The 15,426-nt window shown below is 29.8% G+C and overlaps 2 protein-coding genes across 2 annotated transcripts in view; both read left to right on the forward strand.

Moving 5' to 3' along the window:
• The first annotated feature begins 362 nt into the window (after positions 1 to 362).
• The window catches only part of LOC107439683 (NFX1-type zinc finger-containing protein 1-like), a 34,697-nt gene continuing 19,633 nt past the window's right edge, over positions 363 to 15,426 (forward strand). The window contains exon 1 of the mRNA XM_043048533.2: positions 363 to 1,942. The gene's annotated coding sequence lies outside the window, so the exon portion shown is untranslated. The remainder of the gene's footprint in view (positions 1,943 to 15,426) is intronic.
• Positions 12,048 to 12,533, forward strand: LOC139424904 (uncharacterized). The gene has a single exon (XM_071176996.1). It carries the CDS (start codon positions 12,048 to 12,050, stop codon positions 12,531 to 12,533), a length of 486 nt encoding a protein of 161 aa, XP_071033097.1.

Consider the following 15,426-nt stretch of genomic DNA (forward strand, 5'->3'; position numbering starts at 1 on the left):
ATATAACACGGCACATTAGAATGTGTAATTTCTCGTAGCTAAATGCTAATAATGAAATTGTGTTACCGTTTTTTACCTATTAGGAGAACGAAACAGTCCAGTAAATTTGAGGTTTGGCCGGCTCGTCAGGGATTTATTTTGAATAAATCTAAAGTTATGTGGAAAATATTTCACTATTTGTCTATTTCCAACACAAATAATGCATAATTACTACATCACAAAAATGATAATATATGTTTGGTTAAGTTTTGTAACTAATCCATTGAAAAATTAAAAATTCCATCATGCTTTATAACAAAAAATTTTCATAAATCATGGTTCTGGCATTAATCTTGGATTCTTTAAAAAACGAAGGAAAAAAAATTATGAATCAATAAATAGTAGTTTAGAATCATTCAATAAATGACGCTTTACATACAGTTTTAAAAATTGAAAGAAAAAAAAGCAATTTCTTTCATTTCGGTGTTTTTTTCCCCTTAAAAAAACTTGTAAACAGTGTTTAAACTGAACATGGGAAAAATATGGAAACTTGGAAGTGAGTTTTATTCTTTTGAAAACCATACAAACATGCCTTTTTTATTTTATTAAAAAGCAATTATGATTTAACAACTCAAATATTTTACGCTTGTTTTAATTGTTAATGCCTTGAGCATGGTTTCGAGATAAAAAGTTAAATATGGATTAGAGAAGTAATTATGAACTATTCTTATGCAGAAAAATTAATAATGTTTCGTTTTGCGTGATGCAAATTCTAAAATAAATTTAATACAACTTAATTTTTGTACATAAAAATATATTTTTAGTAGAATTTTTCTTCCTACTTTAAAGCCAGTTTTTAAATTTCAAAATATGATATAATGAACAGACATGTAGTTTTTCGAATGATACTTGGACAAGACAAACTCGCTAGCTATTGACCGTTTGAAAGAGAGCACCGCAAGGATGAAAGTACGAACCTCACGGGTAGAGATTGCACTCTCACTCATTTGTAAGGTCATTTCCTCAATTTAGACATGAATAAGAAGGGGAAGGAATATTTCTTCTGATCTCTGTACCCATGGTACTGGTCAGTGACCGACCACAGGACTTTCGATATCATAGATTTTTCGAGTGTAAATAGCATGTATTCGGTAGGTCATAACTGGATCGAACTCGGGCCTCTCCGGATCTGAGTTTTCTACGGCTCGAGCAGAAAAGTGAATTTAAGAAGAATTATTTCGTAAGTAAATTAAAAAGGAGAAACCGATTTATTTTCATAATATTTCCTTTTTTCTATTTATTAAATTTTTTTTTTATGAATCTCAAAATGTGAATTTGCATCTGCGATCTTTTCAAAAGGTGAATGAATGAAGCAAACAGTTCTTTTTTTTAAAATTCAAATTTGTACCAATGGATTTTTAATATCAAATTCAATTATTTACAGAAAACGATTTTAAACTATCTTGTTTCAAACACTAATTGCAAACGATATTTTTAAATTGATTAAAAAGCAGATGATTCGTTTTGCGATGAATATTCAAGTTAAATTTAATAGTAATATTCAGTTCAAATTGGTTTTTGATTCAGAAACGTACGTGTCATTTGCTTTAGTTCCGAGCGTTGTTTTGTGCTCTACTAGGCTTATATATATTTTAAATGAAACATAATTAAACTATAATATCCAGTTTTTTACATTTAAGTATCGTTAAAAATATTAATGACTATTATAACTGAATTTGAATAATCAAATTTCACGAGTGTCATTTGCTCCTGAAGAAAGAACTTGTTTTCAAAAGAGAACTTCTTTTGAAAGAACTTTTTATTTTTGCGCTGGCAACCATCTTGTGTGCTGTCATAAGTTTGAAAACGTAAACGTACATGTCAAGGAATTTCTGAATGAAAATTATTTTCTCTCGTGGACAAAAATGGAAACAAACTAAGCTATAACTTGGAAAATTGAAAGGTGAGATTTCATAACAAGCAAAAAATTCGTTAGCATTACTGTAGCGATATATAATATTGTATATAAAGGCACTACTGTGGTTGTCCGGAAAAATGCTGATTTAAGTTTTAATAAATAACATTCATATTTTTTTAATATTGCGCGTTACCGTCAGTATTTTTAAAAACAGCACCTTAAAAATTCAAATATATTTTTTAAAAATAGGAAGACACAAAAAAAAAGATTTAAACAATGGTAGAGTCTACTAATTCTTGTGAAGCATTTATTAACAATTATTAGAAAATATTGGCAAATATTTTGAATTGTTCCAGTAAATTTGTAAAATTTCATTTTTAAAATTTTCGTATTTAATTTTTTTGTCATTTGTTTAAAAACAGTGTTTACCTTGATTCTGCTGTATATATTTTGTTGTCTTTATATGTACAAGAAAATATATAGTTCTTTATGAATAATTGCTGTTTTATGTTTAAAAAAGAATCCTGAAAATTGTTAAGTCAGAAGAAATTAGATTTTTTTTTATTAAATTAGGTCGTTAAAATTACTATTTTAATTATAAACTTCAGTCATTTAATTTAAATTGTTGACACTTATTTTATTTAACCCTTTTCAAATTTTATAACTTTTTACCTAAATATATACAATAACTGAGAAAAATTTCTCCTTTTTAACGCTATTATATGCACTTAGAAAAGGAGAAATTTAAGTAAAAGAATGTTTTTATTTCGTTACAATATTGTAAAATATTTAAAAAAAGTATTTTTTTTAAAATTTAACTTTTAAATATTGAACATATCCTAGGTTTGAACCCCGACTCTCTGAACTAATGCTTTCTGGCTTGTTTATTAATTAAAACCATAGGGAAAATTGTAAACATATTCCCTTTAATTCGTTAACAGTTTTGTGTTTTGGGCTAAATTATAAGTACATTAAACTATAAGTAGATTTTGGTTTTGTCACTTAAATTAAAAAATAAAGCAAAAATTAGGTATTTTTGTAAAGAAAGAGAACACAAAAAATGTTTGACATTGCAATTTAGCCCCCTTGTGCCCAAACTAAGCATTCTATAACTTTGCATTTAAGTATATTAAAATAATAAATAGGCAAATTTAAAAAAAAGTTTTGTATAAATGCGAAGTACATACAGGCCGTTATAATATAGACAGAGCACACAAGAAATCTGTAGAAATTTTTCATAAGTGTACCGGAGCTATTTTTATGAAGTGCAATATTTAAATCGATAATTTAAAAAATATTATATTAAAATTATCAATCTCTAAAATTGGTTTTAATTCTTTAATAAAAAGAAAAAATAATTCGTGAATAATTAGCCCTGTCATTTACATTCGCATATGTAGTCCGCCATTGGTCTCGAACTCACACTTGTGGAATTCGCAGTTATATCACAGGACAGTGGTCATCTGACTGTTTAAAAAGAATTACACAGCCATATCACAGGACCGTGGTCATCTGACTGTTTAAAAGGAATTACACAGCCATATCACTGGACCGTGGTCATCTGACTGTTTAAAAAGAATTACGCAGCCATATCACAGGACCGTGGTCATCTGACTGTTTAAAGGGAATTACATTTGCAGTGCGTTTGCATTGGATGAACCATATTATGTTCCGTTTTGTAGCCTTTAGTTCGTCTGTAAGTATGCGGCTTGATGTAGTAGTTTAGTATGTTATTGCATCGATATATGACCAAGTTTCGAAATAATAGGTTTAAAGGACAGTTTCTCTTTCTCGAAACTTATTACTTCGATTTAATGATGTAAAAGTTGTAGTACAATATTTATTGATATTCTATATTAATATCATAATTATTTTTGTATGGATCCAAATTTATTTCCATTGCCTTTTTAAAATTTAATTGGTTATTGGTCGAAAGAAATATGTACTATCACTTTTTACTAGTAAGGGATTGTAAATTACATGTATGTCTTACTCTATTTGTAAATAGAATACACTTTGGACTTGCAAATACTGTAATTTATTTGATAATCAATTTACCGATGTTGAAGAATTACAGCAGTTTAAATATTTGCATATAAAATTTTCTTGAATGACAGTTTTCAGACATTGAAAAGGAACAGTAATATAATTTTTTTAGATGTTACAAAGTCTTCATTTACTTTCATCCAAGTCGTGATTTACTTTTGGACGACTCGTGATTTACTTTAAGAGAGTCTTGATTTACTTTCAGACCAGTGGTGTTTATTTTCTCCTGAACAATCTCCTGAACATTTGAGAGAAGCAATGAAAGCATCCTTTCTGTTTTTCTTCAGATTGTTCGTTCATGGTCAGCTCAATATCACTTCGTTGCCAGAAGTCTATTTCGTCTCTTAAGAAAGGACCATCACGACTTTTCAATCTATAATTTAAAAGTAACACATTATTAGAAAGCTAAATACAGTTTTTTGTTTGGTTAAAACAGCTTCATTTTAAATTATAAGCTTTTTGTATAGAGTACAATCGTCTAAAATCAGAGAAAGTTTCGAATGCGCAGATTTCAGAAAACTCGATTTTTACTCTACAGTCATCAAAATCGTTATGTTATTTACGACAATGAGAAACAATTTCGTGATGGATTTATTAGGGAGATTTTATTTTTCAGATTTATTGACGATATCTTTTGTGCAAATGTTTCCTGGTTTAAAACTTTTGCATCAATAAATTTATCCTAATTGCATAAAAGTAGTTAAAAATATTCAAAATGATTTTTCGGTCAATTTTTTTAATCAATTTAGTCGAAGTAAAATACATCAATACAATAATCTGAGAAGCACCAAAAAAAAAGAAAAAAAGAGGAAAAACCTTTATAAAAATAATACGTCATCAAGCAAAAATTCTCCCCAAAATTAAGAAAAAAGCAAAATAGAACAGAAATAGGAACTTAAAGCGATAAAGGAGAGCGGTCGACGGTCATCTCCTTATGAACATCTTGCAAAAAGGATTTAAATATATTTTCCTAACAAAGTTGTCAGATTACAAAATATAAACTAAAGCGTAAATAGATGATAATCGGATATATTGTTAACTTGCCTTCTTACTGAAGTATAAACCACATTTAATTTCTCACTCACTTTGGAATGGACCGAATACTAGATGGTATTATTATATGGTATTAATATATTATACTGGATAATTCAAAATTTTGAAGAAATGAAAGGTCGAAGTTCAAATACAACATTTTAACTCGATTTTTTAGAGAAATTATTAATATTTATTAAAAAATATTTATTGAATATAGGAGAAGGTTAATTTTTAGTTATAAAATTTCTTAACCACGGATTTGCCTGAAATGGATTTGCTCATGTTAGTTTACTTTTTAATTTCTTTTTCATTCTCGATTATCTCCTTTTATATATATATATATATAATATCTATATACATGGTTATTCATAATTCCCTCCGGGGTATCGAATCGTTATAGTAAAAAAACGAAGACGAATATAGCAAAAAAAGAACATTATTCCGAAAGTATTCGAGTCTTAATTTAAGCAGTTGCCGGTAGATGGCAGTAACATGTACCACTGAAGCCAGTTGTAGGAAAATGGCGTTTACAGCGGAGGGAATTATGAATAACACTGTATCTATCTATCTATCTATCTATATATATATATATATATATATATATATATGTTTCAAAAAAGTTATAATACCTATCGTCCTCAATGCCAAATTCGATTGAATCTTTATCGTGTACAACATCCATCTTATAAAGTTTCGCTATCTGTACATCACTGAATAGGAATGTTGGGTAAGTCTCCTCACTAAAAGTAAAAAAAAAAAAAAGGGGAAAAATAAATAACTTAAAATTTACTAAAATTATTTTGCTCAGTAAATTTTTCTTTAAAGTTGAGATATATTTGTAAAGAGAGAGAATTTATTAACTTATCAACGATCAGATGTTTTAAAAATGCTACGATGTGTAATTATTTATTCTATATTTTGTGTTAATTTTTTATTTAATAAGAAAATGGCCATTTTAGACTTTTGTAGGGGTGATAATTACAGTAGCATTTATAAGTAAATTCCAAAATCGTTGCTTAGTATTTTAAAAGATTTTTCAGTTAAAAAAAAAGTTTGTTTACTATTAAGTTATTTACCTCATTCGTCTTTTATTCAAAACTTATGAAACAGAGATTTCGTTTTTTATTCAATTTATATTGTTTTTTTTTCGGGGGGGGGGGATCAGTGCCATGGGTTATTTGGAAAAATAACTCATGGTTAAGAAAATACCTTAAAAAGAATAAAATAATGAAATAAAATCTGCAAGAAATATGTTCAGTTGTAATTTATTTTAATATTTTATTTTTTCAAAATAACTGTATTTTCTCGTATAAAATTGTTTAGATCGTTTATACCTTATACTACTGAATAAAAATTTACTTATTTACGAATTATATAATCCTTTTCAGAAAATTGGTTTATACGAGTAACATTGTCATTCTTTCAGAATTAGTATTTTTAATTGCTTCGTTTTATTAAGCAAACTCGTGTAAAGTTAATGCCCTTTGAAAAATATTTTTTTTTGTCTTGCACGCAATATTTTAATCTTGCGCGCATTAATTCTGTTCATGCTCAATAAATTCATTTTTAATCATCTGTACCTTTGATTCATAGGGATTAATAAAACTTAAAGACCGATAAGTAATCACTTACAATTTTATGTAAATATTTTATTTTTCAAGTGTCGTCTGAAAAATAACTCACACATTCTAACTAAAATATTAAACTGCCATTAAGAAACATTCTAATTAACATACCTATTCAACTCCTCAACTCCATTACCATCATCATCATCATCCTTAAATTCAACCCCAACTTCCTCATTTTCAACCACATCACCAACAAATTCATTAGCATCGACCTCATTTTCACTATCACCTTCATCATCATCAGATGATGGCACCTCAGCTCTTAACTCTATCATGCATTCTTCATCACTAATATTACAAAAAGCATATATTTTTTCAAATCTTCCGGAGAGTTAAAGATTTTTATTAAAAAAATGTGAGATTTCTAATGATTTGTTTGATCTTCGAAGACTTCCAGAGTGTCTTTAGGTTAAAGTGTGCAAAATAAAATGGCGTATCTTAAGAAGTTTTGATCTAAATATGTTTTCGATTGTTATTTTATTTTTGGGTGAGCATTATTGAAATAGACTGTTCATTATTTTATGTTTATCAAAGCTTAACCCTGTACGGGGGCATCCGGAGAATACTGTAGGCTCTAAGTGCGCGTACGTGACGTGACTTCTCAGCAAAAGAAAAAGAGGATTCAAAAAGGTAGGTTTGATGGCGATCTATAGCAACACCAGAAGGCCTCAAAGAATTTAGTGAAATCTTAAAACTAACAATAGTAGTTACTCAGAAAATAGAATTTAGGAGTTTGAGTGTTCAAACATAATAGGCGAGGCATCAATTTTAAAAAAAAAAAACATTGAAAAAAGTTAACAAACATATTGTGATGATGAAAAGTACCAGAATTTCTCCAAAGCCCATGAAAACAGATAAAATTATTTTATGTTTATATCATATCTCAGTCGATTTTCACCAGCAGTAGTGTTTTGTGACCAAAATAAGTAAACAGAAAGACATCTGTTTTTACCCTTTGTGGTCGTATGTTTACTCTCAGCCACCAACGCTTTTTAACCGTTTCAGTCAAATGTCTTCTCCCAGCCACCTCAGCAAAGACGTTAGCCACAGCTTAATGGCAAACTATATTTATTGCGGGACTGTGAAGATGTAAAGAGTATAGATTGTTCTGTATGTTCAAACAGAAAAGGTGGAAGACTAATTATAAAACTATTTTAATGAAACTGATTATTTTTGCGACACATGTTCTCGAAAATCTGAGCTTCACATTGGAGACTGCTTTGAAAGTTACCACACGAGAACTATAAAATATAATTTTTGCATAAAATTAAGGCATATTATTGTGTTACATATATCTAAAATTTAAAAAAGAATTAATAAATTTTATTTTTTCGTCATTATCTTGAGTATTATGTAGTACTGTTTGTTCAGCGAGAATTAACTTCGACCAGCATGTCACCCATGTATAAACTTAATACGACAGCAAAGGGTTAAATGTTTCGTTGTTTTAAACTCCGTTTTTGCTTTCTATACAAATTTTTCTAATACTCAAAAGGGTACCTTTTTATTGAGGAAAAAAGAAAAAAAAATTACGACAAAAGGAATAAAACTTTGGGGATATAACTACTTACAAATCCATCTCATCCACATCAATATCATCCCCATCGAATTCATCTTCGAATTCGCTACCATCCTCATATGCTGAAATATTAATTAAAATTAAATTTAAATATTTTAATAAAAACTAGTTTTAGAATAATTTCTAAAGTGTTTATTCTGTTCAATAATAAAAGAAATTTTTACAAATTACCACACTTTTGTAACTTATGAAATTCATAAAAAAAGGTAGAAAATCTTCTTTAAAAAAAGTATGTATTTTTGGAAACCTCCATTTTATTAAAGAAAAAGTAGCTGTACGGTTGTTCTTCGTACGAAGTGAAAAATTTAAATAATCAATAAACGGCATTAATTAACACTGCTTAATCAAGCACAAAATTGTAAACCATATACCGACACATTTGATGAAACTTTAATAATTTCATTTTTTCTTTAATTTTTATTACTCTTAAAGCTTTACGGTAACTTTACGTTAATATATTAAGCAAAATCCTCTTTCAAAAATTCAATATAAATATTAACTATATTCAGTGTTATTTGACATTGTGCAATTGCCAAAATGCTCCCTTATCATTGTCAAAATTTACCTCATTAAAGCAATTTTATCCCTTTAAATACCAATATTATAGTAAACTTAGATCCCATTACCACAGTGTAAGAAGCTCATAATGTCAAAATTTACCTCTTTAAAGCAATTTTATCCCTTTAAATACCAATATTAGTAGACTTAGATCCCATTACCGCAGTGTAAGAAGCTCATAATGTCAAAATTTACCTCATTAAAGCAATTTTATCACATTGCATCACACACTCATCGAAATTGCACCCCATACAATCAATCATTAAAAGATATACAAAAACTTCATCAGATACAGAAAAAAACCCTTACAGATTACAAAACTGTATCATTCATTGAACCAAGTCACGTGTCTTTTGAACTGAGAAACAAAACATGTTTTTTAAATGAAATATTTCTCCACCTTTTGTACTTTTCATAAAAAGACTTATATTTATAAAACTAAAGATTACTAAAACTAAAGATAATTTATAAAATTACAAGAAAGTGGGTAAAATGGGAGTTTTAACAAAAAGGTATTGCAATGTAAAACTTTTTTTAAAAAGTATTTTAAAACTAAAAATAGCAGTAATTGCTTTGCACGCAAGTGGTGTACCACTAAACCAAGACCCAAAGGTAGTGTAACATTGAGAAATGAGTACTTCTTGGTGCTAAGTAGCCGTCAACAGCTTCGTTATTAAATGAAGTTAAAATTTATAATTATAGCAGGTGTGCCAACGACAGTCGCCAAGATGCCAAATAATTTTTGAACTTGGTAATTTTTTTAATATAAAAGCGTGTAGATGTTTGCTCAGAGGTGGCTACAAGTTATACCTTTCGTGTTTGTCCTTTTCTGTGATGTCGTTTTTAATTTCTGGAGGGCCGCTGCCCGGAATTTGCCCAGACTTGGCAATTATTCCGCCACACATCAGGATACGAAAATCTCCACAATTAGTTTCTTGTTTATTAGTTTGTAATTAGTTTGAATAAAATTAGTTTGTTAATGAAAAACATACACAAAGCACATAGAGAATAGTAATATGAATTCGAGAAGGGCTCAACAAACCTAAGCTGAGAGAAATGAAATATTATAAAATTATTTAATGTACTAATTTATGTACTTCTTCGTATGAGAACCTAATTTTTTTATATTATACAACAAAAAATATACATAACTTTTTATAACTGTTCAGCCATCATGCATCTCTTTCAACATTTCAATATCGAACATTTACCTTGACTTTTCGATTGTTAACAAATATATATCTATCGCTTGACGGTTTCCAAATGTATGCCAAGTTTGGCGAAAGTGTTTTATAAATGAATTAAAAGCATCTCAGCTTGGTGTAAGCTTAATTATTTATTGGAGTTTACATTTAACCACTTGTATAAAGGTGTGTACAAATATTCCATTTGGCATTAACTTGAAATAACAGACAATAGTTCATGGATTTTGAAGGTATTTACACCAGTTTTTATTTATTGTGAATTAATAACACTCAAATTAGTAAATAACATTCTAGTGTAATATTTTGACTTTTTTAAACGTTTGAATCAGATATAGAAAAAAAATAAAATCTATATCATACTTTTATTTCTCGGTAAAAAGTTACAATTGGTTGCCATTTTTCAAGTCTTTATTTTGAAGTTTTTAATTCTTTTTTTTTATGTTCGTATACAGAAACCAGGGAAAACTATTTCAAATTGAGATTATTTTTTTGTTTTCCAGAAATTAAGCAAAATAGGAAATAAGAAATCTGGATAGAAATAACTGGAAAATGGCAGATTTAACATTCAGTATAAGCTTCATATTGGAGTACCCAATCCACAAGCGCTACCCAATTCTATACTCTAACCTGTTTTGCCTCCAAATTTCTATTTGAACATTTCTTTATATGCTATTTAATACTGTAGTGCACCAAAAGTTAAATTGGATTACCCATTTTAAAAAGAGAAGTTTTATTAAATTATTCATAAAGTTGTTTTTTCAATTTAAGACAAAAGTATCATTTATAAAACATGCTCAAGCATTTTTCGTCAATTTTTTAAAAAATGTTTACGAAATTTTCTCAATCTTCATTAAATTTAGGTTTCTGGGAGAAATTTAGATCGCTGTAAGGAAGTTTCATATCTTTTTAACAATATTCTAGGTACATATCAATAAATAATAAAAATTTAAAAAAAATATTGAGAAGTATGTTTTTATACTTACGATTAGGTCGGGGATACTTTTCCCTTTCCTTTCTCCAATGATTCAAAAGAGCAAAACGATATAAATCGCTTTTATCCATAATTCTCACTTTTTAATCTCACAAAAAGACAACCAGCATTTGAGAAATCTCAAACAAGAATGAGTTAAAAAAATATTTTTTAATCGAACTAACTTCGTTTGCAACAATGTGAACCATTGTTTAAATTATATCTTGCATAAAATTTTTATGTAACTATCTATAACTTTATTGTTGTAAAAGTTTAAACGTATTATATATTGTTGAAATTATTTTTGGTGGTTACTCTCTAAATAAATGCTAGAAGAAATAATATTAATGATCGATTTCAGAATTAAGTTAAAAAAAACTAATTTCTTCCATACACTTTTATTTATTTAAATGATACAATTAACATAGAAACAATTATTTCAACTTTGCTTTAAGTAAAACGTATAAAAACAGGGAAGAGATTATTATTTTCTTTATAAAAAATTCATTTTTTAGGAAGTTGACTCTTTAAAATTAAGCCTTCTCAAGGAGTTTATCTATGCTTAGGGCAAATACTATACTGATCTAAATAATTTATACCCAATACTCTATGCTGATCTTAAATAATTTTGAAGATTTTGTTTTTTTTAAAATTTATTATATTTATTAGTTTATTTTATCAATCGTTATTTTTATTCAGTGTTGCGAAACGAACTGACTCCGGTTCTATCCTGTGTATCTCTATCTCAGGGTTAAAGCTCTTTGGGCTCTGATCTACAAAAGTGAGCCCTTATTCATGTTACAAACTCCCGCAAGTTTTAAGAATTACAGAAATTCTCGCTACAGTCTTACTACCTTACTGACAGTACCATCAACTCGTAAAATTAGTTAAGAGGTGGTAGCGCTGCTATACACTAGATATTTTTTGAGATTTGTGTTGAATCGTCGTCGAATATTCAGTTACAACCTGTAGAAATTTTATTTCATAACCGCCGTTGAATAACCTACCCACTTTTTGGGTTTACGTTTACAAATGTTACCGCAGTCTTGTAATTTTGAACCCAATCCAGAAGACAAGAGTACTCCTGGATCAAGTAATGGGAGAAATTTAATTCGTGGAGGACTTTTTAATGGAACTAACCTGCATTCTCGTTATATGGAGAGAAAGACCACGAGAACCTCCCACGCTTACTCTGAAGGCCCATTGCGGGGTTACGGGTAATGAAAATGCAGACTACCTAGCAAAAAAGGGAGCCTTAATTATTCTGACTTCTGCGCACATTACGCCCTTCTGTTCCATCAAACAGCTTATTAAGAGGACCTTTAAGACCTGCGCTCATGAAGAACTTATCGACCGTACTTCTACGAAGTCTTGGAGGGCTACCATCCTAAATTTGCGAAATGGCCCAAGACGAAGAGAGGTGGCTGAATTCCGTTTGGCCACCGGTCATGACTGTCTGCGGAAACATCTGTCCAGATTTGTTATCGTTCCTTCCCCGGTATGCACTCTTTGCAGTTCTGGTGAGGACATGGACTCCACGCACCTTCTCCGCTGCTCTGCACTTTGCACGAATTCTATCACTGAACGCTATTGGGAAGCTATAGACATGTTGTGATTAAAAGCATGTTTGTTTGTTGCAGCATGTTTTGTTTCTGTTCTTATTTTTAGATGTTTATGTATGCTGTTACTGTCTATAATCTGCCACTGGAAATAAAATAAAAAAAGCTCTGAAGGCAAGGGGACTAACCCATGATCCGTCTACCACTGAGGATATTTCGCGTCAGCACTGTGGTCGGTGCGAGCTGGATGTGGAATTCGTATCGAGCAGTCATCGCTGGGATTCGAACCCGGTTCACTCATTGGAAGGCGAACGTTTTATCCCCTAAGCCACCATGTCTAAATGTAGAAATTGGTGTCAATGCCGTTATCTGCATTTTACGTTTTTTCTGCATATTATTATGCTAAATACTTTTTATTCTGTCCATGATAGAAACGCAGAGTGTCAACATACTCCTGTTAGTGGAGAGCACACGACAATTTTTACCATATTTTTATTTAAATATTCTAATGTTTTAAGTTTTGATAATTTCTTTGAATTAAAGGGAAAGATATTTTTTTTATTCGTATTAATCGAATAATAGATTAACTCAGGATTAAGTACAGTTATCTAGGGTTAAGATCCCTGCAATTGTTCATTTCTAAAGATTTTACAGATAGCACAAGAACTTCTAAAAGGACTACGATGGATTCTGTTCGGCTATGTTATTTGGCATGGCAAACTTCAGTAATGAGGATGAGAAAAAAAAAGAATCAGAGTTCAGTTTAAAGACTTGTTAGTTGAAAATTTCAGGAATAAGAACATGTAATGATCACCCATTAAAAACAGATAATTTTGTAAATTTCCCAACTTTCTAACTAAATCTAATTTCAAATCCCAAATTTTAAGTTTCCTGTATGTCCTCAACTTTAACTCTTTCATTAATATGGAGTGGATGCATAGTTTACAAAGCCAAGATATGGCTTTTGCTGCGCTATATTAAAATTTTACTCAAGGTAAAACCGAAATAAATTAAAATTTTGAAATTTAAATTTTAGGAGGTCAAGAAATCCTCTAGAGTTTTGGAAACTCCATTAATGTGTCCCGTTACAAAATGAATTAAGTCCCGTTACAAAAGATTAACATACATTTAGAAACTAACACAATACATTTAAAGTTTGTATTGTTAAAATACATCAAAGTTATTCTTATACAAAAGCTAACTTAGTAAATTCTGAAGAATTACTGAAAATAACGTTTAGTTTATCAGTTAGATTTGAAGTAAATTTAAGTTTTCACCGAAAATGTCTGAACATTTATATGGGATGCTGAAAAATACAATCAAAAGTTTATATCCTATCTGTAAGTGCTTACAATAAAATTATTTTCATTTGTTTTCTAAAGAGTAAATTGTACTTAACATTTAAAACTTCTTTCAAGTGATAGGAATTTTATCAATTAATACAAGCACATTTCAAAAATTTTTTTTATATGTATCTATAACAATAACATTATGTTTCAGAAAAAAAAACAATATCTTTACAAAATATACATTTCAGTTTCTGCGAAGCAGTTTGTTTACATTGAATGAGAAATGCAAGTTACATTAAAACTATAAAGATAACAAAAGTGCAAGAACTGTCTCAAAACTGAACATTGCCGGGGTAGACTATATTTGAGGGTGCCCCTTGATTCTCGCCAAGTTGTGATGGCGGTTGATCGCCAAGATAGGCGATGTTGAAACCCAATCGTGATTCTGATTGGTTTAGATTTTAGCGTTTATTTTTAAATGTTCAACGGTATTTGTAATTTCAGAGGTCCGTTAGTTCTACGTTGGATACCGGCTGGTAAGGTTACCTTTGAATCTGGTCAATAAGATCGGAGGTATGTGGGCAGTCATGAAAAGGGATTTAAGAAAAAAATGTCACCGCTAGTTCGGTATTACAGACGCCATTTTCGATTCGTATTTCGTCGAATTTATGTGGCGATGGAGGTACACAGATTCTATTCATGATAAATTTACACAGTATCTAACTGTTATTAGATAATTCTGTGCACCTAAATCTGAGAATATTCAAGCTTAATGAAGAAGTGAGTTTTTTTTTATTTTGCTTTCTGCGCCTACTCCATTAATTTTTGCTTCGATTCAAAATCCTTTTTATTGGGTTTATTAATTTTGCTTATATTGGGTTCATTGCAAGCTTTGGCCGATGTTTTGTTGAAATTTTCCAATGTTTTATTGAAATATCATTATGTTTTGGCTGCCATTTCTGTTCCGCGCAAACAGGAAACCGCCAAACATAAGTCGCCAATTTCGCCAAGGGGCACCCTCAAGTATATTTTTCCCTATGGCCGATACATATAGTTTTACTTCATTAAAAACAAATGAGTTTAATATTTTAGTTACAGTTTCAAAACTTTGATAGTTAAAGTATTGATTTTGACCTGGAGAACTTCTAAAAATCATGGAATCTTAATTCTAAGTTAATACAAAGCTCAGATTTACCTAGACAAATTTATAATATAGTGGGGAATCTAATTCTACAGGGGCTAGTTCAAAGAAAAAAAAAAGCGTTTTAGTTTTAAGGTCGTAATTTATTCCTTAGAAAAATAAACAAATCAGCACATCACTGTATTAAAGTAATTATTAACACAAGAATTTGAATAAATTTTAAAAATTATATTCTTCAGTTTCGAACTTATTGCTGCCATAGAGTGCATAGAAAACTGTTGTTGCACTACAGCAGGTTCGGGAAGGTGTGGTTCGAAGAGTCCCGAAACGACTGAACGAGTGTGAAGCACGACGAGGGAGCAGAACGGCCGTCCACCACTACCAACCTCGTGCCCCACATTCGCCCAGCTGTTTCGAAACCTCCTGATCCACACCATCAAACTTCCCTGCAGTTAAACAAATTTCTCATTGCGTAGACAGTACCATCAATTAATTTGTTCAAATTATATTATAGATCAT

This window comes from Parasteatoda tepidariorum, chromosome 2 (genome assembly GCF_043381705.1).
Source record: "Parasteatoda tepidariorum isolate YZ-2023 chromosome 2, CAS_Ptep_4.0, whole genome shotgun sequence".
Classification (NCBI taxonomy): domain Eukaryota; kingdom Metazoa; phylum Arthropoda; class Arachnida; order Araneae; family Theridiidae; genus Parasteatoda; species Parasteatoda tepidariorum.